General features: G+C 38.8%; 1 protein-coding gene across 2 annotated transcripts in view; it reads right to left on the bottom strand.

The window, feature by feature from the left end:
- Positions 1–1449: 1449 nt before the first annotated feature.
- Positions 1450–27703, bottom strand: part of zgc:100829 (uncharacterized protein LOC445149 homolog) — a 55602-nt gene continuing 29348 nt past the window's right edge. For both annotated transcript variants that reach the window (XM_034178447.1, XM_034178448.1), the window contains exon 6: positions 1450–2616. In XM_034178447.1, the coding sequence (XP_034034338.1) occupies positions 2423–2616 (194 nt within the window). In that variant the 3' untranslated portion in view covers positions 1450–2422. The remainder of the gene's footprint in view (positions 2617–27703) is intronic.

Here is a 27703-nt window from a genome sequence, read left to right as displayed (position 1 = left end):
ACATTAGATTAAATAGAAATTGATGATTCGCTTATTTAAACTTGAGTTAAAATGATCTGAAAATGCCGTTTTGTGCAGCGTTCGGATTGTGGAGTGAGTTTTCATAAGTGAGTATTATATGTAATATTAATGATGTGAGGAAATTACTAAAAATGCTGAAAAAAGGTTCAAAAATGATTTATTTTGTGTCTATGAGAAATATCTCACCATTCGTTTAGCGATTCATTTAGAAGTCTCACTTTCATAAGTCTCAATTTATCCCTTTTTAATGAGCGTCAGGGTTTTTTTTTTTTTTTTTTACACATCAGCTTTTCCATCCTGAGATTTTCTGTAAGAGCAAATTCATAGAATGAAAATGTTTTTTTCTCTCAATTTTGTGGGTGACATGACAGTCACTAACCATATTTGACATTGTATATTTTGCTACTAATGTAAGATTATACACACGAGTGAGATTAATTTCTCTATGATATACTTCATAGTAATTTCCAGTGTAGTGCTTTCAGATTTCTTTCAACTTGGTCCAGAAATTATTTCCCATCTTTATCTTAACTTCATAATGGAAATTAATTCAGGATCAGGCTATCTTGTGTCATGGCAGACATAGTGTGTTTATTTATGTTCTGTTTGACAAACTGATGGTATGTTTTTCTTGATAATGACTTGAGTGGTCGGGGATAGTATAACAAAATTCATAACTCTAGGTGAACTCTTCACAACATCTGGACTGGGACTAACAAATTCATTCAAGTATATTACATAAATAGATTATATATCAAGGTCAAGATCAACTTTATTGTCCCATTATGGAAATTGTCTTAGGTGCACTACATTATCGCTTTATATATATATATATATATATATATATATATATATATATATATATATATATATATATATATATATATATATATATGAAAATACTAGTGCAGTGTCCTTAGGAAGTCTGTATCCTATAGGAAAATTGGGAGCTTAAGTAGATTTCTCAGGTCGTATGAGGCTGTGTTTGAGGTGGGATGTACAAAGAGGTGTAACTTATATTACTATTTGAATATGGTAATCATCTTCTTTTAAAAAACTGGTTTTATTATCAATTATATGAGTTAAGTTGCCGCACAGCGTTGGTGAAGCTAGCTCTTGTGGTAGACGGAGGCACAAATTGGAAATTGCACAAAAAAGTCTGCCCAGTGGGGAAACAAAAAACCATAAACTGGTCAACACTGTTGTAAAAAGCCGAAAAGCCACAAACCGATGGTAGATGAAGCTGCAACCAGAAATGGCACACGACCTGAACCAACAAACCAAACTGGGCCTGTATTTACTTGGTATCGGAATCAATACCAAAATTCCCACTATAGTCCCACCTCTAATTGACATTACATCAATACGTCAACACAACCCTCAGAACTCAGAAAAAAGAGTTTTAAGATTTGAGGACCCAAACAAGTCTACAGCTCACACAATTTTATTGTTTCGTTGATTGCACCATGTACAAGTCTGACATCCGAGGCACACATACCTCTCAGTTTTAACTGTGTTAAATATCCCATTAGAACACTGTTTGTCTCCCTATAGAAAATATTAAAAATACACACATGCGCGCACGCAAAACACTCACACAAGCCCACATCAGCAATGGCAGTCCCTGAGGAAATGGAGAACAAAAGTGTAACCGAAGCAAGGCTGAAATATTTGGCAGTGACTGTTTTGAACTTGCTGGAGTTTGATCCACTAAAGAGTGACAGACGAGGGTCGCTTGGCACGCGCACGGCAGGTCCCAGTGCGGCAATCGCCAGGTGGCCAGAGGGAGACATTCACTGCATTGTGATGAATAAACAAACCGACACTAGTCTCGGAGACAAGACAGCGGGGACGAAGGAAGATCCGACTGTACCTCGTTTTACCCCGTGCTGTCTGGTCCACAACCACTTTTAAAGAAGGAAATCAAGCAGATTTCATTAATTAAACTGATCCACACTAACATGTGGAAAATGATCCAAACTACATGACACGAGCATGTAAACAATTTGAGTAGTGGGACAACAAAATATATATATATAATACATTAAAATACATAACATGGAAAATCTCAGCAACACAGAAATGCATGTGAAATTTTGACACTTCCCTGGCCAAAAACCCCCAACCAAAAACAAAAACTTCAAAAAAAAAATGAGTGCAACTGATATAAAAGTAAATTCAGTTGTAAGTTATCACTTGGAATTTCAAAGACTGTTACAGTACTTCTGCATACAACAAAATTTACATTCAGGCTGTGAACATTTTCATTGCTTTGGGTTTGACACCACGCTGTCCGGGCTACGCACCGGCTCCACGCTCCACATCAGGAGTCCAGTGGCTTTGGTTTAATATGGCAACAGATGCTCTGGATGGTCTGCGCTTCATGGTATAGGCTACGTGATTACCTCACAGTGGGTGTGGCTATTGTACGCAAGTGGCTAGGCTTGTTGGGGAGGGGAGGCTTGGTGGTGCGTGTGGCGGTCTGTGTGGCAGTCTCCGTCTCTTCTGTGCTGAAGGCTTTCATGAGCTGAGCCACCCGGCCACGCCCAGCACAGGTGGATGTATTCCCTGGTGTCCTGGTTTCTTCGTACACATCTGGGGGAAGAAAAGTACAAACAGAGACTAAACATTAAATCCAGTTAAACAGATAGATTTTGTAAAAAAAAAAAAATAAATAATAATAATAATAATAATAAAAAATGTTAGATTTTATTTGCATTTCGTTTGGTTATTTTACTCTTCAGTTTCTACTCCTGAAACATATTCTGAACAGCATTGCAAGAGGACCTTGTTTACTCTAACCTACACAGGATAGGTCAGGTTTGAGAGCATATGCTGGTACCACACATCAACACATCTACCACACTATGGAACCACCTTAGGTCCCTGGATGGAAAGTATCCAGGCAGAAAACTGGTCCAATCCTCCTCTGTAAAAGTAACCGTCTATCTACTGCAGCCAGGTTAAATGTGGGGATTGTCTTGGTCTTGTCCAGCCACCGGCACTGTCAGGACTGAGCATCTGCTGGATCATACCCCGACAAAATCTGATCAGTCCTTATCTGAGTCTCCCGAATTACTGTTTGTTAGACAAAACATCATTCCAGTGTGCCAAAGGATCCTCCAAAGACCTCTAGTGAATCACTTTAGGTCAACAGTAAGTGTTCAGCACTTCAAAAAGGATTTTCATGTAGGTAAAAAAAAAAAAAAAAAATTTCCTGGAAATTCTTAGGGCCCCTTCACAGATAACATGATTGAAGCCGAAGGAGGAATTGCATGCCATTTGTGAAAAATCGGAGCCGCCTCTAATGCCTCGTACACCTGTCACTAAAACTATTTTGCGCACACCAGCGACTGAAAGACAGAGTGTGCCCTGTGAGAGCCCATTTGATCCCTCTCACGGCAGGTGTCAGCCTCCTTTCCTCATGTGGAAATACATAAAACATCTTTTGCCTTTGACCATGGGTCATATACAGAGGCACAGAGGGATCATACTTGTATTGTCTGCTCAATAAAAGGGATTAAATATTGGACATTGCTGTGTTTTTTTATGGTGTGTAATTTTTATTTTTTGTTTGGCCACAGTAGCGGCGTTATGTGGTTCCACATGTTCCAGCTGGTTTTTATTGTTTTTATCTCCACAGCAGTGGTGCAATGTGGTTCCACACACTCCAGCTGCTCACACTCTGCTCGTGCACAAGCACGAGCATGCACGACACCATCGCATCGGGATCGTTCACGCCTGTCTGACCGTGTATCCCTCCCAGCGTCAGCTCAATGTTTTCGGTGTTTGCTCATTCGGGCTATTTTGCTGTGATTCGCCATGATTCCTACTTATTTGTGCTATGTGTGAACGGACCCTTATTTTTGCCTAAAAAGAATCTAACTACATAAATAGATTATTTTCTAACAATCTAATTTTAAGAAAATAAATCCAAATTTGTCTTAATAAGATATTATAGGTAATATTGAAGTAGAGTGCACCAGTTTCAAGCTACAACTATGGTTGCATGAAATCCAATTCACAGTCTTAGAGTATCCCAGAATCCTTTGCTCGCTGGCGAGGGAGGCTTGATAATGGCTCAGCTTAATGCTACCTTTAACATTGAAAAGGCCATAGACATGCTAATGCGTTAGCATCGGTCCCATTTTTAAGTTATAAAATACATCTATCAACTGTTTCAGAAGACCATAACAGGTCGGTTTAACATAAAAAAAAGGTAAATATTACTCACAGACATATGTTCTTTAGGGTTTAGCATGGAAAAATTAAGATAAAGCGAAATAAAACAAAGAACCAATAAAGCAGCAAATTGAAGATCGAAGCACTGCTTCATTGGTTCAAGGTTCAAAGCAAAGTCGCGCTGCAGAAACAGTTGATTACAGACCTGCTGCAGGGTCTGTAATCAATGTAGAGAAATGCTCATTTTCCTGACAAACACCCCCCAAAACAACGGGCACTCTGAAGGACCAATAAGGGAATCATTAAGCAAAACGGCTACTGATGTCAATGGATCGAATAATTTCTTAAGGATACCTGAAAACAACCGGTTCCCAACACGCAACCCTAACAGCAACATGCCTGTTTTTTTTTTTTGTTTTGTTTTTTTATATAAAACTCGCATGAAAGACTCACGATTATCTTAGTTAAACACACCTAAATACATATTTTGGTTGAACTCACCTCCATAACAATGCAATGTTGCAAACAAGTTGCTTGTCCATTCCACCACCCGAAAACGCTTGTTTACACTGACAACAAAATGCCGGCCTCCCCAGCGAGAACCTGGTTACACACGAGATTTGACGCCATAAAGGTGTCAACAGAGGAACAAGATTGTTTTTTTGTTATTTTGAGAGTAAGAGTGCTTAACATACATAACTTTTTAAATGATCATAATAGCCATCTTATAAACCTGACCTATAACCTTTGCCTTAACTCACAATTTTCCTGATACTTTCTCCAGTTGTTACATCCAGATTTCAGTCTACACATTATTTCAACACCCAATTCTCATCTTTCACTACTTCTAGCTTCATGAATCTGCAAGTATTCTCATTTCTTCTATTAATCATTCATCCTCTACCCCCGCAAAAAACAGCCCTTCTCCATTCTTCTAGCTTCCTCTCTACTTCCTCCCTCTGGGTACTGCACAAGGCACACCAAGTCAACCTGGTTCAGGACTCAAGCCTAGATAAATAGAGAGGGTTAGTGTCAGGAAGGGGATCTGACTCTAAAACCTTTGCCAAACCCATAAAACATTTGCAGTGACACATGGGCTAACATTTGGGCTGGTTCCCAAGGAGGATTCTTCTCTTGGAAATTCTGCTAACTGGATATAAATTAGTTAAATGATTGGGTCAGTGTCATCCATCTTAATTTGGAATTTTTAATCATATTATCTGTCCAATATCCATAAATAAAGCATTTTAAGGTCATTACTTTTTGCCATTAAACCAGGTAAGGTACAAAGTTAGTTTTGGGATGGAAGGAGCATTACCTATAAATTCAGTTAAATTCAGTTCATTTATACAGTGCCAAATCACAACATGTCAAGGTGCTGTTGACCACAGTGGTGAAGAAAAACTCCCTCTGGCATTATTTATAGGAAGACGCCTCAAGCAGATCAGACTCAGTGGGGTGACCATCTGCTTTAGCCATACCAACAAATAATACAAAAGCAAAACAACTTGCATGTTACAGAAAACAACAATATAAGTGCTAGGATGATTAGAAAGTCAACCAGGAGGTGAAGGTTAGAGTTCTAATAATGCTACCTAGCAGTTGTTCTTTGAGAGCTCCTGCCTTTAACATTTGTCATTCATTCCGTGCTTTACCCACACCTGATTATCCAAGTCTTTGAGTTTATTTGTTTATTTAGATTAGCTGAAGTTACTGACCTACTTATTAATGATTAATTACAATGGAGAAAAATGGAGATGGAGGTCCCTGATGACCAGCTTGAGAGCCACCGTTCAAGTTTATGGTATGAGGTACGGGATTGTGGATGGTTGTAAATGGAAAAAGACCATCTAAAATACTTGGAATTACAGTCTGCCTTTGGGGCTACTCTAACCAGTGAGCAGCATGAATGAGCAATGACTATGCAGGTCACTGGACAAATTTACACATCTGGACTGCACTGATGTATAAACTGTAGACTGCAGAAGAAACAGCCCATTTACACAAAGACTGATGTGAAAGTTGAAGTTTTTCATTCATTCATATTTTTCAGTCAGTCATTCATTTTCTATGCCCACTTACTTCAGTCAAGGGTCACAGGAGGGCTGAAGCCTATCCCAGCAGTCATAGGGTGTGAGGGGGGTACACCCTGGACAGGATGCCAGTCTATTGCAGGGCCACATACAGGCAGACACTCACATTCACATTCCCCTAATCTGCATGTTTTTGGACAAGGAGGAAGCTAAATCAACCAGAGGGAAACCATGCAAACACTGGCAGAACATGCAAACTCCACACAGAAAGGATCAGGTGGGATGCGATCCCAGCACTTGCTTGCTGTGAAGTGCTAACCACTAAGCTACCGTGCCTCACAAGCTGAAGTCACAGGAGGTGTATGCTCTTGTACTCACCTAGCAAGATATCTTAAAGCTACAGTGTGCAGGATTCAGGGGTATTTGTTAGCAAAAATGGAACACAGCATTCATAATATCTGTTGATTAGTCTATAATTACCTGCAACAAATTCTGATCTACTTTCATGAGCTTAGAATGAGCTCGTCATATCTTCATGGGAGCGCGTCCCCAGATGGAGGCTGCCATGTTGACACAGCAGCCCAAAGGGGGCTATAGCTTTCATATTTTGCAGTGCAACCAGAAGACAAATGAAAAATGAAGAGCAATCAGGAATTGCCCCTAGCGCCGCAGATAATCCAAACAATTGTGCAGTTTATGATAAAAACATGAAATTTGGTACACTTATAGCCAAAGGCATTACAAAAAGAACTGGATATGGAGCCATCATGAATTTTCAACATGGCACCCATGGCAGCCATTTTTCAAAATGCCCACCATCAACAACTGTTTTCTTATGAGTGGTGGCTATAATATATTTCCGACTTATTTACCATACAAAATACATGGTAAACATCTTTTGGATAACTGAACATTGTCATTGAATATCCTAGATGGCTGCCATTTTTCGAGATGGCAGCCGTCACTTGTAAGCCTCTCTGATGTGGGTGATATTGGTGTCAAATCAGTCATTTTTTTATGATGCACAATTCAAATATGGAACTTTGGAATTGGCCAGAAGCTTCCTTCTATGTCACAACTGATTATGACCACTGTTTCCTTCGGATGACAGCATTCAAAAATTATAATTGCAATCAAATAGTGATTATCCATTTTATTGGAATTAAAGTGTTGATTAAATAAACTTGAAATCACTATATCTGCAAAATGAAAACAACTGAACCATTTGATGAATGTAAATGTAATAGAGTGGATGTTGAAGCACAGCCAGGGCACACTGGTGACACCACTGTTGTGAAACGCTGCATGGGGTTCAGTGCCAACTAAATACACTCTGCTCAATAATGCCATATTGTCTGTAGTTAATGTGCTGGTTGTGGTGATAGTTTAGTGGTAGTATAGTTTAGTTTCCTAAATGCTATCTAATGTTAGCACCACATCTTTAATAGTTATTTAGATGTAGTTAGATAGCCACACCTGAATGGGCAGGATGTGCCAGCATGGAAGAGCCGAGCCAAGGGAAACGGGGCTTTATATGACTTTCATATAGTTACCCGGATGGTAATGGATGAATGATCGGGCTAGGTGTAGGGCAGTTTTCTTATCCGAACCTAGTTGTATTCCATACTTGGAATTTCCCCCCAGATAAATATGCCCTCTTCATTAAAATGAGATGTAATTTTGCAACGTGTGCTTCTTTTTATTCTTTTATACATCTTAAACACATTTTAAAAGTATTTGTGTGTTTTTAAGGACACCAGCGGCTGTGTGTGTTTCTCCAGGTAACACTGCGTCAGGAAGGGCATCCGGCGTAAAACTTGTGCCAAATACCAATGGGGATCTGGTTCTATCCGCTGTGGCGACCACTAACAAAACGGGAGCAGCTGAATGGACAACAACAACAACGTGTGTTTTTAGGGAACTGTCTATGCATTTACACATTTTACACCCTTTTCAAACATTTTAAACATGTTTTTAAAGAACTTTCTATTCTTCTATTTTTACCTTTTGTCATATTTTAAACATCATTTTTTAAACATCTCTGTGTGTTTTTAAATGTCTTTGGCATAACTAAGACATTTTAACATAAATAATATTAATTCAACACAGGGATGGGTAATGTTAAGATTTTATCTATATCGATGTCATTATTGATTCCGCTTATCAATCCGATTCCTTATCAATTCCCTTGAATTTTCTGTGTACTAAAAATACGCTTTACAGGTTTTCTATGTCAGTACATTTTACTTGGTCTTAAAGTAAATAAATCTAAAATTGGTCATGGATCCTTGATCTCTGGACATAAATAAAAATAAACAAAATCTGTAGTTTTTCTGAAAAGCATTTCCTTTCAGACATTAATGGCATGAATGTCTCTCCATACCTCTGAACTGAGCTCTTAAAATAAAAATCCCTATATCTGCTAAATGAAAACAACTGAACCATTTGATGAATGGAAATGTAATGATTCACATTCTATTAATGTGGCTGCGCTGCACGTCAGCAACAAATAATTCATAAAGAACCCAGGACGTCTCATTTTGGGAGGAAACAAAGCGTTTTAGTCTGTTGTAGTTTTGTTGTCTGTATTACAACGTTTGGTAAGAGGTGTCATTTGATATAAAAAAAACGGTGATTTGATATTATTCATTCTGGCTGGACTCTAACTGGACTCGGCAGAGAGTGGCGCAGCGTTTGGAGCTGTGCAAACGGAACAGAGGATGATTCTCGTTTCTTACCCGCAACAAGACAAGAGTCCCACTTAGTGACTTTAATCCTCACAAAAGTGACTTACGATTGTCATATTTAAATGACTTTGAGAGGGGTTAAGAAGCAGACTTGCCGCTTCTGAAAAACAGTGAAGCAGAGAACCAACGAAGCAGTGGGTCGGAGCACTGCTTCATTGCTTCAAGAACAGCCACTGCAGAAGCAGTTGACTGCAGACCCGCTTCAGGGTCTGCAGTCAACATAAAGAAGTGATCATTTTCCAGATAATACACCCTAAAAAACAATGGCGAATCTGAAGAACCGATAAGGGAATCGTTACGCAAAAAGGCTATTGATGTTGGTGGATCGAATTATTTCGTAACGATTCTCAAAATTAACCGGTTCTTGATACCCATCCCTTGTGCCCCCCTGAAGAACTCTGGCACCCCGCGGAGGGGTGGAGGGGGCGCTCACAATTTGAAAACCACAGCTCTAATAAAACAATGGGCTGATGATCATGTTGTGGAGAAGTGATGGTTGTTTTCCGGGGAATAGGGTTGCCTTTGGAGGGATTCAGCATCATGTGGCTGTGCTGTGATTCATGTCCAGAATTTGACAGTTGAATTGATTCACACGGACAGTTTTTGGAGCTGTGACTCATGCATTGGTTTCCCATATTTATGTTCATCAAAGCTTTAAAGACGGCAGATTTTTTTTTAGTGAAATATATATTAATGTGTAAATAGCACATGCTGTCTTCAAACAACACCTGTTTGGTTCCCATCTCTAAACGCTGCATGTCCCCCTTTTACATTCTCTACATTTCCCTTTTAAGCAGTGGGGCTGAACAGAGGTCATCCTCTGTGGAAGTGTATAGTGGGGACACAGCTGGGTGTACTTGGTGTTGAGGTGCTGTGGTTAGAAAAGGGTGTAACTGCGGGAGGAATGGAAGGAACAGCGGAGGGGAGGGAGGGCCACAGGGACGGCGGTGGAGAGCAGACAGACGCTGCTCAGACACCAGAAGGCTTGAGGAGCCACATATTTTTAGCGTCATCCCCGGGGGACAGAGATATGCGAGAGTGCCCGCGTGTGCACGAGCACAGATGCCACAAAGTGAAAAACATGCACACACACTCACGCGATTTCCAACAGTTCAATTTCAAAGCAAGCGCACGCACGTTATCGTGTTACATTGAGCTCGGTGCGTGGAAACACACACACACAGACCCGTGCACGGCTCTGCTGCTCATGGATTCAGTCACGCGTGCAGCCCAACACCGCAGCGTTGCACACATACATGTGCACACACTGAGGCGGGGCGCAGCCAAAACCGCACGTGCACTCCTGAGGCCTGCAAACCTTTAAAGCTCCTGATGTCTCGTAGGCATGAAAGACAGAGACTCGGAGTAGCCCTTAAGGTGGCGTTAGAGTTTATTGTTGTTTATGCTCCTCCTCACTCTCCTTTCTTTCCCTCTGGCTCCAACACCTCCCTCCACCTTCCTCTTCATCTTCCCTCCCCGAACTCACCCTGCCTCCCTCTGCCCCCGTGACCTGCAGTTCCTGTGTTAATGTCCTCTCGCCGCGCTGCGTGGGCTCGCCTCTGATTGTCTCGTTGTGTTGTGTGGTCACCACGGAAACCTTGGATAGGCTCCAGCAATTGAGGCAGACACACATTCAGGCACGCACGACGTGCACACAAACGCAGTCACTGCGGCACACACACACACACACTCACAGTCAGAGAGTTTTGGTGCATGATGGCCGAGTGAAACCTTTAAAGAGCGAGAGGATGGCGGCAACTACATCAAAACCTGACTCGAATGGTGGGAAAAGCCCCCCCCAAAAAAGAATGATTATTTCTTCAAACAAAACCGTAATGCCGGTAACTTGACCAACCTTTATTAACACACCTCAATTAAAACTTACTGCCTGAATACTCATAGAAAAACACAACACCTCTATTTCAAAAGTGAATGTGTTAAATACAGTATTCAAAGCTAATGTGGTTTTTGCCTGTATATATTAGACACCATGATTAGTGCACAGGTGTGCCTTAAACTGCCCACAATAAAAGGCCACTCTGAAAGGTGCAGTTTTATCACACAGCACAATGCCACAGATGTCGCAAGATTTGAGGGAGCGTGCAATTGGCATGCTGACAGCAGGAATGTCAACCAGAGCTGTTGCTCGTGTATTGAATGTTCATTTATCTACCATAAGCCGTCTCCAAAGGCGTTTCAGAGAATTTGGCAGTACATCCAACCAGCCTCACAACCGCAGACCACGTGTAACCACACCAGCCCAGGACCTCCACATACAGCATGTTCACCTCCAAGATCGTCTGAGACCAGCCACTCGGACAGCTGCTGAAACAATCGGTTTGCATAACCAAAGAATTTCTGCACAAACTATCAGAAACCGTCTCAGGGAAGCTCATTTGCATGCTCGTCGTCCTCATCGGGGTCTCGACCTGACTCCAGTTCGTCGTCGTAACCGACTTGAGTGGGCAAATGCTCACATTCGCTGGCGTTTGGCACGTTGGAGAGGTGTTCTCTTCACGGATGAATCCCGGTTCACACTGTCCAGGGCAGATGGCAGACAGCGTGTGTGGCGTCGTGTGGGTGAGCGGTTTTCTGATGTCAATGTTGTGGATCGAGTGGCCCATGGTGGCGGTGGGGTTATGGTATGGGCAGGCATCTGTTATGGACGAAGAACACAGGTGCATTTTATTGATGGCATTTTGAATGCACAGAGATACCGTGACGAGATTCTGAGGCCCATTGTTGTGCCATACATCCAAGAACATCACCTCATGTTGCAGCAGGATAATGCACGGCCCCATGTTGCAAGGATCTGTACACAATTCTTGGAAGCTGAAAATGTCCCAGTTCTTGCATGGCCGGCATACTCACCGGACATGTCACCCATTGAGCATGTTTGGGATGCTCTGGACCAGCGTGTACGACAGCGTGTACCAGTTCCTGCCAATATCCAGCAACTTCGCACAGCCATTGAAGAGGAGTGGACCAACATTCCACAGGCCACAATTGACAACTTGATCAACTCTATGCGAAGGAGATGTGTTGCACTGCATGAGGCAAATGGTGGTCACACCAGATACTGACTGGTATCCCCCCCCCAATAAAACAAAACTGCATCTTTCAGAGTGGCCTTTTATTGTAGGCAGTCTAAGGCACACCTGTGCACTAATCATGGTGTCTAATCAGCATCTTGGTATGGCACACCTGTGAGGTGGGATGGATTATCTCAGCAAAGGAGAAGTGCTCACTATCACAGATTTAGACTGGTTTGTGAACAATATTTGAGGGAAATGGTGATATTGTGTATGTGGAAAAAGTTTTAGCTCTTTGAGTTCATCTCATACAAAATGGGAGCAAAACCAAAAGTGTGCGTTTATATTTTTGTTGAGTGTATATATATATATATATATATATATATATATATATATATATATATATATATATATATATATATATATATATATATATATATATATATATATATATATATATATATATATAAGTAAGTAAGCTTTATTTATAAAGCGCCTTTCACAGACCAGGGTCACAAAGCGCTGCACATGGCATACAAAAATAATCTAAAAATAACATATAAAAACAATAAAATACAATATTAGGCTAAAAAGCTAACTTAAAGAAATGCATCTTTAGTTGCCTTCTAAAAGTATCTATACAGTCCAGAGAACGAAGGGCACAGGGAAGCTCATTCCAGAGGCCAGGCGCCACCACTTTAAAAGATCTGTCCCCGCGAGTTTTAAAACGAGTCAGAGGAACCATCAACAGGTTCTGATTGGACGACCTGAGGCTCCTGGAGGAAGCATAAGGCTGGATCAGGTCCCTGATGTACTCCGGTGCCTGTCCATGCAGAGCTCTAAAAGTCAATACCAGGATTTTGTAATGAATCCTGTAGGAGACAGGCAACCAATGCAAAGTATTAAGGATAGGAGTATATATATGAACTTTATGGGGTGCATACATCTCCATGGTGCACATTGCTTACTTCTGCTCAAGACTGGATAGTCTAGGACCAAGCTGAGACATGTATGCACATCATGTAGGAGAGGATCGTTCTAGATTATATGACCCCCAGTGAACAATTTCAGATATATGCTAAAATCTCTATGCGGGATGAACAGCTCAGAAATGACCACGCCCTTTATCATCCCAAATGTTACTTCAAATACAGCTGTATTTTCTAAACTATTTCCCAAGGTATTTAACATGTTTAGAATGACCAATACATGTTTGGGAGGGTGATAGAAAAAAGTAAAATTTCTATTTTGATATTTTAAGAGAAAATGGCTAAAATAACTGGGTCAACTTATTACTGCACATCGAAAGAAAACAAATATTTGCCAAATATAATGAAATTGTATTTTCAGTCATACGGTTATCAATGGAATATTGATTTAAAGTGAAAAATACAAAACAAAACTTGTTTCCTTAGCAGACAGCAGTGTCTAGAGATTTTAAATGTTTTAAAGATTATCAGGGAAATTATCCAACAGCCAATAGCCCAGAAAGTTTAAGATGTAGGTCATTTGACCAAATTTTTTCTCTTAAAATATCAAAATATGAAATTTTACACTCTTCTATGACTCTTCTAAACATTTACTGATCATTCTGAACATATCATGCACCTTGTAAAATCTGTAGTTGCTGCAGTTTAGAAAATACAGCTGTTTGAAGTAACACTAAGGATGAAAAAGGGGTGTGGTCATTTTTTGGGCTGTTTGTCCCAGATAGAGATTTTGGCACATATCCCAAGTTGTTCATTGGGGTCACATTAGTCAAGAACAGTTGAGTTAACTTCTCCTAAATGAAGTGCACACATGTCTAAGCTAGGACCTAGATTAGGAGTGATGCACCACACATTCAATAATGATGAGAAGATCTGCACAAAATGTCAAAATGTTTTGCCGTGATAATGTGAACACAACTTCAATCTAAAAACCAGTACACTGGCACTGCAACCTCATTCTAAAATCAGAACAACCTGCATATATTGTGATTTAGTTAGTGCAATAGTCAGTTCCTTAGCTATGTATTTTACAGTCATTTATTTGAATTGAATTGAATTTATTAGGCACATATATGCTTCACAAAAACCACTCGTACAAAAACAAACAAAACTCATAGACAAAGCAGTTAAAAGAAAGAAGAGAAAGAAAAAAAAGAAAACAATGTACGTAGTGCCCAAAAGGCATAGGCAGAAGCAACGCTTATCAACGCCTACACCCCTCCGTACAGTCAAATTAAACCAGGCTATGTGCCTGATTATGAACAATCATTTCCAAACAAAATGTGAAGTGAAGTCACATATTTCCCAAACTCCTATTATGTGCTAGTTACCACCATACATTTTCAGTAGTAAGGATTCAAGTGTATCAGATTCTTCATACAACACACAAACCCATCCTGTTTCATCATATACATATCCAGAGAACACCATATCTTTATATAAATATTTCAACCGGTTAATATTTGGACATAGGTTGAGTTCCTCAGGTAGATTATTCCATTTTTTGGGGGCCACAAATGGAGACACAGAAGCATTTCCTGGTCGTCCGAGCACCCACAATTTTAAAAATGATACAAACCCCTTAAATTATATATTCCTTCTCTATGCGTGTAAAAAAAAAAAAAAAAAATCTTGAATTCTAAATGGCAATTACTTATTTTTCACTTTGTACATCAATTGAACAGTCTTGAACATTATCAGATCATAGAGTTTTAATATTTTCGATTTAATGAATAACGGGTTGGTATGATCACGATACCCTGCATTGTGGACTGTTCTTAATGCTCTTTTTTGAAGGATGAATAATGGCTACACTGTAGTTTTATAGTTATTGCCCCAGACTTCTGCACAATAAGTCAGGTAAGGCGCAATGCACAGAGTAGTGATTTGGTATCAAGAATGTGCTTTGCCTTATTTAACACTGCAATACTTTTTGATACTTTCTTTTGAATATGTTGAATATGCACTTTCCAGTCGATTCTTTCATCAATAATCACACCTAACAACTTGTTCTCTTTGACACATTCTATGTTTATCCCTTCTATATTTAACTGTATTTGTGTGTCTTTTTTATGATTTCCAAATAACGTTATTTTAGTTTTGGACCAATTTAATGACAGTTTGTTAATATCAAACCAGCTCTTCAACTTTATCATTTCTGTTCCTAAATCAGATAATAATTGTTGCACATTATCGCCTGAACAAAACAGGATTGTGTCATCTGCAAAGAGAACTGCTCTGAACACATCCGAAACTCTACATAAATCGTTAATGTACAAAATAAATAACTGGGGAACCACACAAACGATGTCCAGATATGAAGAATGGCAGTCCCAGAGTTTAACAAACTGCTTCCGGTTTTCTAAATAGTTTTTAATCCAGTTCAGAGCCACTCCTCTGATCCCATACAGTTCCATCTTTTGAAATAATATGTTGTGATTGATTGTGCCAAAAGCCTTTCTTAGGTCAATATATAAACCTATTACTATTTCCCTTTGGCCCACATGTTTATTGATCTCTTCTACTAATTTAGCATTATATTTATTTAGTTTATTTAGCATTATATACAACTGATTTTATATTCAGTTAGCTTTTGTTCAGATAATATTTAAATTAGCTTTATGTTCCATTAGTTTTATATTCAGTTTGTTTATGGCAATTTGGCATATTTAGTTAGTTTCTTTAGTTTTATATGCAACTAACTTTATATTCAGTTGGCTTTATTCAGCTAACATTTAAATGACCTTTTTGTTGCTTTATGTTACATTAGCTTCATATTCAGTTAGTTTATGGTAATTTAAGATTATATTTAGTTAGTTCATTTAGCTTTATATGCAACTAACTTTCTATTACTTAGCTTTTTTCAGATAACATTTGAATTAGCTTTATGTTGCTTTATGTTCCATTAGCTTTATATTCAGTTTGTTTATGGTAATTTAGCATTATATTATTTAGTTTTATATGCAACTAACTTTATATTCAGTTAGCTTTATTCAGCTAACATTTAAATTAGCTTTATGCTGCTTTATGTTCCATTAGCTTTATATTCAGTTTGTTTATGGTAATTTAGCATTATATTATTTAGTTTTATATGCAACTAACTTATATTCAGTTAGCTTTATTCAGCTAACATTTAAATTAGCTTTATGCTGCTTTATGTTCCATTAGCTTTATATTCAGTTTGTTTATGGTAATTTAGCATTATATTATTTAGTTTTATATGCAACTAACTTTATATTCAGTTAGCTTTATTCAGCGAACATTTAAATTAGCTTTATGTTGTTTTACTTTCTGTTAGCTTTATATTCACTTACTTTTATTGTCATTTTCTTTAAGTTTAGTTCATTTCATATTCATGGGCAGCATGGTGGCCAGGTCCTTCAGTGCACCTGCTCACTGCATATGTTCATTCTCCGCGTGTAGTTGCATCAGGAAGGGCGTCCAGCATAAAATTTGTGCCAAATCAATTTGCAGGTATCAGATCTGCTGTGGCAATCCTGAGTGCAAAGGGAGAAGCTGAAACGACTTCCTTACTTAGTTTCATGCTCATTCAGTGGTGGGCACAGATAACCAAAAAATTAACTTCGTTAACAGATAATAAGATAACTGAAAAGTTATCTTTGACAAAGATAAACCGATAAACCACCCAAAAATGTATCGGAAGTTACAGATAATCGATAACCGATAAATTCCAGTGTTGTCTATGGGACATTTTCAGTTACTAAAGAGTTGAAATTGATTTTTAACACGATCGCTTTTGAAAGCATTAAAAGCGGTAAAAGACCTAAAGAATAAGCAAGAATGTTTAACCATGCTGCCCCCTGCAGAAAGCAGCATAGACAAATCCTGAGAGCATCCACGAAATCAACTGTTTACTAATCATTTTTCTTTTAACATTCTACTCCTGCTGGAAGCTCTTGTTTACAACAGTGCTCCCACCACAGAGGCACACCAAGAGCACTCATAAGGCCAGATCCCTATCAATTTCAACACTCCAGTCAGGGGGAGGTCTTGAAAAATAAAGTCATACTAACTTATGGTTTTTTGAAAATACTGATAGAATAACTCCATTAATGTCAATTCTGTCATTTGTACAAAGTTAAAATATAACATATATCTTTTAATGTTGAATAAGAGGATATATAATAATAAGATATATGTGCTTTTGTAAAATATTCCATTTTTATTTGTAAAAACAGGCATTTTTACAGAGCCCTGGAAGTGTCATCGCAATTGCATGTTTTAAAACTTTTATGATGTTGTAAAACGTGCACTCAGTATTAGTAAGTAAGTAAGTAAATTTATTTATGTAGTGCCTTTCACAGACATAAGGCCATGTACACACGTTGTCGGGTATTTGTAAAACCGAATATCTTACCCTTTCAGTTTGGGGAAAAAACTTCATCCACACTATGTCGTTTAAAAAAACTCCATCCACATCGAACCGTATAAATGTGTTGTAATTAGTCTGCGAAACCTTTGGGTGGCGGTACTGATTAAAATTCTATCCAATCAGGAGCCTTATTCTCTTGTCGTCACTTCCACAAAAACTAAAAACATGGCGCCAAGATCGTTCGTGTGGACCGATAAGGACTCGGAATTACTTCTAACCGTAGTTTTAGAATACAAAGTTAACATACATGCACACAAAAAGGACACACAAAAGGCCTGGACAATGGACAATACCAACACTTTGAGAGCAGCCATGTATCCAGATGTTTAATACTGCCATGAACACTCCTGGCCAGTAGATGCCAGTAGCGGCCTTGAAAAAATGTCAAACAAAATTCCAGATAATCCGTGTCTGCTACATTTAAGATGCGTGGAATTTAACAAACGCAAATACACTAACGTCTATAAACCCAGAGAATATATTCACGAGAGTTTTAGGCACTAGAGTTTAATGCTGTTATCTGTGGACCCTGACCAGAGTGTCTGAAATGCATTTGTCCTGTCGTGAACGTCTGAGATTACTTTATGCTACCCATAATGCATTGCTGCCTGGCACAGCATGTGCTCACAAAACCTTAAAAATTATCACATTACTTTAAAACGAAAACATATATCTGGTATTTTCACTTTATAAACTTCAGACATGACAATAATTTTAAATAACTTGTCTAAAATGAGTGGTTAAAATTTGAACCACAAGTTAAACATGTATGCCTCTGGATGACTTGGTGACATTGCGATTATATTAGTATAGTGTTAAAGGAAATGACTTTTTTTGGTCACTAGTTCTCCTTTGCTTACAGACAATAGAGTGGTTTCTGATTGCAGATGGTAGAACAACATGCTTATTAGGAAACTTTTAACAGGTAGGTCTTAACAGCTTTTAACAGCAGTTTTAAAAATGTTTTTCATTGTTCAGCTTAGTTTAGTACGTTAGACGGTAATTCATTGGAAGGTTATATTCAGTTGAATTCAGAATCACTTGCCTTTATTAAACCAACATTTCAATCAGATTTACATTGTTTTATCTTCCATTAGTTTGTATTCATGCAGCTTTTTAGTGTGCTTATTCATTTCATGGCTAGCACGGTGGTTAGCACACATTCCTCACGGCAAGGTCATGAGTTTGGGTTTTATCAAAATCTACTTCCTTTCTGTGTGGAGTTTTTTTCCCCCCACATCTGCATGGTTTTCCTCCCACCATCAAAACAGGGACAATAATTTTGTCTGCAAGCAAGGGTTGGTGACAGGATCGACACCGCAGTCACTTGGTTCATAAACCACATGAGGGTGGACACTAGACACTGGTATGGTGCTGCGCCTTCATCCCAATAAGGACAGGGCAATGCACAACTGGAATTGTGCGCTCTGATATCATTGTCATCATCATCTGGGGGCATCGACTACTCAGTAGGAGGTGAGGGTACAGAGTTTACAGGAATCAAAACGTTGTTCCTGTTCTCACTTTTCTGTTGGACTGCCCTGCATCTAAAGATGCCAGAAAGCAATTTCAAAGCTGACTGACCAGGAACAGTAGTGAGCAGCGTGCATGACATGCAGTCACACATACTAACCATTGCTAAAACAACACATATGTTCGTGCATGGCTCTTCAAGTACTTTCAAATTGGCTCCATGTGAGTATTTAATGAAAAGTTGGAAAACTGTTGCATGATCTTGAAAGAAAAAAAAAAAAAAAAAGAAGAAATGTCAGTTTTACCCAGTAACACAGTCTTTAATAGGAAAGGTACCATTGCTGGTGCGTAAGTTTTAAAAATTACTACAAAATGTGAAATAATCACACAAATAGCTTCCCTCTGGTGCAAAAAAGGATTTATGACTCAACCTCTGAGCACTGTCAGCAGCAACATTTTCACAGTTCCAGGTGAAAATAGTGATTTAAATCTAATCACCTGTGGAGACTGGTGCATTTTGAAATGAGATTAAGGACTTTAAAGAGCTTCTCGCTGGACAAAAGAGTGTGTGTGTGTGTGGGGGGGGGCAGAGGGCAAAATTCCCGAGTAGCAAGTCTGTGCACGGAACAGCAGGAGCAGAGGAGGTGTGCATGTGTGGAATATGTGGGTGTGCTTGTTGCTGGGGCCCCTGCCACTTATCAGCTCTGGCTGAGCGTCGCCCAGGGCTAGAGTCGGGAAGCGACACTGGAATGCGTGTCCTTCCTTGTGAAGGTGAGGAGAGAGGAGAGGAAAGCCGACCGACTGATAGAAGCTGCAAACACGAACATGCATGCACATGTGTATACACACACACACACAGCCAGCTAGCTAGCTGCTGGCACACGTATTCAACTCTAAAAGACCCATAAACATGCTAACACACATTATAATATTTCAGCCACTTGCACCTAAGAGCTGAAAATTAAACATAAATGTGGCTTTTGCTTTCATTGTTTGCAGATGATATGTAACTTTATCATGGACCCACACAACTTATGCTGCATTCATATGTTGGTTGTAAGTGGCACACAATAAACTGGATGTTCCTTTGTTTTCAATGACAGGAAGATGGAAATGGCACTTTCTGTAAAAACAAATTCTACCCCTTCCCTTGTAACAAAGACAAACCAGAAGGGTTGTAGTAGTAAAGTAGAAAGTTGTGCAGTTTTGGCCAAAACTGAAAATATGTCAAAGCCACAGAGAATCATATATCATATTTTCTGGAGTATAAGTCATGCTGGAGTATGTATAACTCATCTTTGGGGCGAGTAATAACAGACAGGAGCTCAGTGTGCACATATGTGCACACCACAGCATGTGCCATTACAAATAAATGTAGGATGGACAACATAGTGGATGTTATTTGATGCAGTCTGCACAACAGAAAATGTCAAACGGACACAGATGGAGAACTCAACAGCAGATTTTTGCAGGAAGCTCTCAGGTTGTGGTGTGTGCCAAAAAGACTTTAAAATTCCAAAAATTAGCAAGATGGACTAATAAACATGTGACTGACAAAATATTGGATTTTATTTGATCTAGATGAACAGTAATAGCTGAACCACAGAGTCGGAAACCCCAAAATAGTAAAGTGAGTCCATCTGATTTTTTTTCAGCTCTGTAATTTGGGATTTTTGTGCATTGTTGTAGTCTATTACTGTAGTTTATTTTCTTTACTCCTGGGAAAGTGCTATTATTATGATTGTTCTTGTTATTATTAATAATAACAACTGTACTAATAGTTAAAGTAATAATAATAATAATAATAATACAGGATTTTTGTGTATATATATAGGTCGTACAAGTTGCAGGCTTCCAAAACTATTTAACATACCATACTATTTAACTTTTATTATTAAACATACATTTCGCATGAATGTGTCAAGTATGCTAAATTTTCAAGTTTAAATTCATAATTAAAGATTTGGTCAAATTTTTGCATGTTATTTTGGCACATTTTCACACAATTGACACCCACATGTGGACAATAACCATCAGCTTATCAGTTTCACTTTTAAGATTAATTATTTTTGTTCAATGCAAGAGATTCCGGTCCGGTGTATCCTTTGAAATGCAGATATTGCATACAGCAAGGTCCATTTGGTTAAAACATCACATGAACTGAAGTTCTTGGTCACAGGTTCCAGGAGTCTTTGTCATTACCCACAGTGAAAAGAAAACAGCTGAGGCATGAGCCTTCTCCTCGTCTGCCTCCTCCCACTGGAACAAGCTTCCTGCCATTGTCAAGGACAGGCACGCTGTCAGTATTTTGAGTCAAGACACATTTATTCAGCATTTTGCACAGCCCACCTCAACTCCCACCACACCAGCTGTTCCTACACTCAGTTATTCCGCCCGTATTTGCTGCCCTGAATGTCGTCTCCACACATGCATACGTGCCCAACCTATGTTCTTGCATAATTTCTTGAAATGACATTAAAAAAAAACTTATCTCCTGCTTAAAATTTCTTCCAATCTGGATTTGTGTTAGCTCAAACTCTTTTTTCAAGATATTATGAGACATTTTGCATTATAAATACGTATTTCGTTGATGCCTGCCAGAATGAATTCACAAATATAACCAGATTTTTTTTTTCTTTTGATGACATCATGAACAGCTTGTTACATTCATCATTCATGTTTGTTTTGTTTTGTTGGCTGTTTAGTGACAATGGGATATCTCAAAGAGGAATGTTTCCCTAAAGTTATTTATTTTTTAAAATTTAACATTTTCACAATATCTCTGATTGATTTCAGTGTTATTTGTGCTTTAGTGAGACAGTACCCCCACCTGCACTTCAGCTCAGGTACAGACAGATCCACTCCCAAAATCAACAGTAAATGTGAAAGTAAGTACAACACCCTGCCAAGTTACCACAAAAGATTTAAAGACGTCACATTGTATAAAACTGTTTATACACACACATATATATATAATTTTTTTTTTTAAATAATTTATTTGTATGTTACTGCTGCAAATAAGTATTTGAACACCTGTGAAAATCAATGTTAATATTTGGTACAGTAGCCTTTGTTTGCAATTACAGAGGTCAAACGTTTCCTGTAGTTCTTGACCAAGTTTTCACACACTGCAGCAGGGATTTTGGTCCACTCCTCCATACAGATCTTCTCCAAATCTTTCAGGTTTGGAGTTTCAGCTCCGTCCAAAGATTTTCTATTGAGTTCAGGTCTGGAGACTGGCCAGGCCACTCCAGGACCTTGAAATGCTTCTTACGGAGCCCCTCCTTAGTTGCCCTGGCTGTGTGTTTGGGGTCATTGTCATGCTGGAAGACCCAGCCATGACCCATCTTCAATGCTCTTACTGAGGGAAGGAGGTTGTTTGCCAAAATCTCACAATACATGACCCCATCCATCCTCCCTTCAATACGGTGCAGTCGTCCTGTCCCCTTTGCAGAAGAGCACCACCAGAGTATGATGTTTCCACCCCCATGCTTCACGGTTAGGATGGTTTTCTTGGGGTTGTTCTCATCCTCTAAACATGGTAAGTGGAGCTGATTCCAAAAAGCTCTATTCTGGTCTCATCTGACCACATGACCTTCTCCCATGCCTCCTCTGGATCATCCAGATGGTCACTGGTGAACTTCAAACGGACCTGGACATGTGCTGGCTTGAGCAGGGAGACCTTGCTGCCCTGCAGAATTTTAAACCATGACAGTATCATGTGTTACTAATGTAATCTTTGTGACTGTGGTCCCAGCTCTCTTCAGGTCATTGACCAGGTCCTCCTGTGTAGTTCTGAGCTTTCTCAGAATCATCCTTACTCCACAAAGTGAGATCTTGCATAGAATTCCAGACCGAGGGAGACTGACAGTCATCTTGTGTTTCTTCCACTTTCTAATAAATAATCATAACAGCTGTTGTCTTCTACCAAGCTGCTTGCCTGTTGTCCTGTAGTCCATCCCAGCCTTGTGCAGGTCTACAGTTTTGTCCCTGGTGTCCTTAGACAGCTCTTGGTCTTGGCTATGGTGGACACGTTGGAGTGTGATTGATTGAGTGTGTGAACAGGTGTCTTTTATACAGGTAACAAGTTCAAACAGGTGCAATTAATACAGGTAAAGAGTGCAGAATAAGAGGGCTTCTTAAAGAAAAATTAACAGGTCTGTGTGAGCCAGAATTCTTGCTGGTTGGTAGGTGTTCAAATACTTATTTGCAGCAGTAACATACAAAATAAATTATTAAAAAATCATACATTGTGATTTCTGGATTTTTTTTTTTAGATTATGTCTCTCACAGTGGACATGCACCTAAGACGAACATTTCTGACCCCTCCATGATTTCTTAGTGGGAGAACTTGCAAAACCGCAGGGCGTTGAAATACTTATCTTCCTCACTGTGTATATATATTATATATATATATATATATATATATATATATACACACGAGGTCTCTTAGATAATAAACCGACCCTTTTATTTTTTTTTTAACTATATGGATTTGAATGACATGCGATTACACCAATCATGCTTGAACCCTCGTGCGCATGCGTGAGTTTTTTCACGCGTGTCGGTGACGTCATTTCCCTGTGGGCAGGCCTTAAGTGAGATGTGGTCCCGCCCTCTCGGCTGAATTCCTTTGTTTCACACGCTGCTCGAGACGGCGCGCGTTGCTTTATCAAAATTTTTTCTGGACCTGTGAGGAATATCCGAGTGGACACTATTCGAGAAATTAAGCTGGTTTTCTGTGAAAAGTTTAACGGCTGATGAGAGATTATGGGGTGTTTCTGTCGGTGTAAGGACTTCCCACGGAGCGGGACGTCCTGCAGCGCTTCCAGGCGCTGTCGTCGGCCTGTTTCGAGCTGAAAACATCCTAATTTAAGGCTTAATTCACCCAGGACATCGTGAGAGAACAGAGAAGATTCAGAAGAGGCCGGCATGAGGAATTTATGCGGACATTCCACTGTTTAAGGACATTTTTTTAATGAAAGACGTACGCGCAAATTCGCCGAGTCGTTTCCGTGACGACTCGGCAAATCTGTGTGCGCCGCGACAGGAAAAACACCTCCGTGTTGAAAACCATTTGTAGAATTCAGGCGGCTTTTAATGGCTTTCAACAAGTGAGTAACTGAGAAAGATTTCCAACGGAGGTGTTTTTCCTGTCGCGACCCCCCGCGGTCGGGTCCAGCCCGACATGTGACTCTGCCCGCACGTTCTTTCATTACAAAATGACCGTTAACAATGGAATGTCCGAATAAACTCCTCATGCCAACTTCTTCTGAAAGTTCTCTGTTCTCTGACGACTTACTGCGTCAACAGAGCCTGAAATGTGGAAGTTTTCAACTTGAAACGGCGAGACGCTGCCGCCTCGAAGCGCAGATCGCCGTCAGGTGCCGTGGACCGTCCTTAAAGCGACACTACCAGACCAAAATCTCTCATCAGCCGTTAAAATTTTTACCGAAAACCAGCTGAATTTATTGAATGGTGTCCACTCAGTTGTGCCTTACAGTTTTGAAAAAATTTTTATCAAACAAAGCAACAGTCTCTGAGCCATTCCTAAACAATGAAAAAAATCGACGAGCGGGTGGACGACTCCTCACTCAAAGACTGCCCACAGGCGAATGACGTAACCGACAGGCGTGAAAAAACTCTCGCATGCCCACGAGGGTTCAAGCATGTCTGATGTAATCACACGTGATTCAAATCCATATGGTTTTTGAAAAAAATAATAAGGTCGGCTACTTTTCTAATAGACCTTGTATATATATATATATATATATATATATATATATATATATATACACACATACAAATTGCAGAATTCTATAAAAATAAATCACATTGTTATTATGGGGTATTGCATGTAGAATTTTGTGGGATTTTTTTTTTTTTTAATTCATCCATTTTAAAATAAGGTTGTAACATAACAAAATGTAGAAAAAAGTTAAGTGCTGTGAATACTGTCCAGATCACTGTGTATAACATGTTGCAGCATATATAATGTGTTGATGTGTTGTATCCAGCAGTTTGCCATATATTACTGCAGAGAGACAGAGTGAAATCAAAAGGCTGACACCTCTTTGGAGTAAATAGTGTAAACAAAATTTGTTGTAATATGTTTAATTACAGCAATGTGGTTAAATTCATCTTATTGCATAGGTCTAATACTGCAAAACAGAAAGTCTGCAGATTTATGCATTGTCTCAAATATTTCATAAGAAGCAGCTGAAGTGAATTGTGATGTTGTAGTTGGTCTCTCTCTAAATGACTGTGGTAAATTTACTGCAGCTACATTATTTGGTCACTTTATTGCACAGACAGCTGCACCTATATTTTCCCTGTATACATGCACATTATAATGTAAATGTAACCACTTTTGTACAGATGGAAATAAAATGGTAAACAAAACAAGAGCCTAACTCTGAATCTTCTGGTTGCTATTGTTGTTGATTTTATTTTATTTTTTAAGTTTCATGTGTCAGTGATATGCATTTGTTCTGTTTGGAAAGAAAGCAGTTTTGAAGAAAGTTTCAAAATGTCTGCAAAATTATCTGTAGAGACTCTTGCTGCTGAAAAATAGTGGGGAGAGATTTTCATCAGTTTCTGAGCTGAATGCATTTGGTGTCAAAGCAATGCAAAAGTATGGACAATTAAGTTTATTTTTTTTAAAGCGTGAAGTAAAAGTGATAGAAGTGAGGGGTTATAGTAATTTATTTATTATTTATTGCAACAGGCAATTTACGTGAACATCACGTAGTAACAGCATCACTCCAGCAGAGGGAGCCTGCAGAAACTTTATTTTCCATTTCTTGTAATATTCTTATTGTCCACTAGATGGGGGCAAGTACACTGTGACACGTCTATCTGCATAACTGGGTCACTTTATGGTGAATGAGGATGTTGGTCAATTAATGAAACTATGAGCTGGGCTCACAAGTACGGTGGCTCTGGGAATCTCAGTGGTAAATCAAACAATAATAAACAATAATAGCAATGATAAACATAACCTGAATGATTTGATTTTTATCAGTTATCTGACAATAAATGATTTTTCATGGAATCAAATGGGAGGCTAAAAAGGTAGGAATGCAGGTCTCATATGTCCTTCATGCTGTAAAATTGCTTAGAATTAATATAATGTATTAAATATACCTCAAAATGTCAGATTAATGAAAGTGCTTTGATGAAATGGAATACTGTAGAATAGTGTGAACATTAATTATGCAGAATAACTGAACAGGAACGAAAAAGCAAAGGTTAATTCAAGTACCAACTAAATATGTATTACTAGGGTGTTGCCCGTGGGGATCCATGGGCTCTAGATTGGGTAATGTTTATAAACTAGGTAGCTGCCATTTTTCAAGTGTGGTAATAAAATATGCAGTTTCTCTAATGATTTGGAATGGTGTATGAGTCCAGAATGATTTAGTCAAAAAAAAAAACCTCAACCCTTTTATCTCTTGTTAATTATGTAATGTTTTAATGTTAATTTTTTTTTGTCACTGTATTTATAAATTGTTTAGGTTCTTGTTTTCATATACACATTATTATTATTATTATATTTTACTTGTACTTCTATTTTGTCATCTGATTTTTTTAAATAGATGACAGCAGAAATAAGTGTTTTCACTTTCTTGTGTCATCCATGTATTTTTAACGTATTTACAATTATATTATGTACTTACCTTAAACTTACTAAATAAAATCATGCATGCACGCAGGCACACTTTTAATATATAAATGATTTCCCACCCCCTGCTGGATTGGCGTGTCAGTCCAGAATGTAATTATCAACGTCCATTGTTAAGTGTTGTCATGTAATATCCGTAGTTTCTCAAAAAAATGTCAGCTATCCCCAGTTTGTCCATGTTTGATATTGCACACACTTATTTTTACACACCTATAAACAGAGACATGGCGGAAGACATCAAAAGCCCTACACGTCACTCATGGTAATGGCAACATGACACTAAACTAAACTGACTAAACCAACTGAACTACAAAAACACAATAAATCAATAACACTAACAGCACTGTTTAAACTAACATGATACACAATCACAACATTTAAAACCCCCAAACGCCAAACTCCCATGGTGCATTGCAGCACAACATCCATTGCTCACTGTTGTTAGCCAATATTGCTAATTTCTCCAAAAAGATTAGTTCTGTCAACTTTCCTTTTACGCAGCATTCATCCTTAATACAAAATACATAAGTATACCAAACAGCAAATGTCAGCGCTCACTAGTTTCTCTGTGATCAAAGCCATACACATGCACGCATGCATACACGAACATAGAGGCCACTTGCTATTATAATATAGATATCTAATTGTGTATAAAGTAATTTTCTATTTTCTAAAACTTTTAAAAATTATTATTGCATTTTGTAGATATTTTGAGGGTTATGCTAACACTAAATCTGCAGCCGATTTGCTCTGTGTAAGCCTGATCAAGTCAGATCTCAGAAGCTAAGCAGTGCGGGACCTGGTTAGTACTTGGATGGGAGACCTCTTTGGAACACCAGCGGCTGTGTGTGTTTCTCCAGGTAACACTGGAGTTGCGTCAGGAAGGGCATCCGGCGTAAAACCTGTGCCAAATATCAATGCGGATCTGGTTGTATCTGCTTTGGCGACCCCAAACACAAAATGGGAGAAGCCGAATTAACAACCATGCTAACACTAAATCTATGAAAATCTTAAAGCTACAGTGTGTAGGATTCAGTGTCATTTGTGGTTTTTGCCATCACTGGTCATGACTTTGTTTCCCTTCATATTTTTACTACATTGGCATTCTTTGGATTCATGCTCCTTTGAATTCTCTTGTCATAAATCATA

Source organism: Thalassophryne amazonica, chromosome 9 (genome assembly GCF_902500255.1).
Source record: "Thalassophryne amazonica chromosome 9, fThaAma1.1, whole genome shotgun sequence".
Taxonomy (NCBI): Eukaryota; Metazoa; Chordata; class Actinopteri; order Batrachoidiformes; family Batrachoididae; genus Thalassophryne; species Thalassophryne amazonica.
This window is presented reverse-complemented; position numbering and strand designations above follow the sequence as displayed.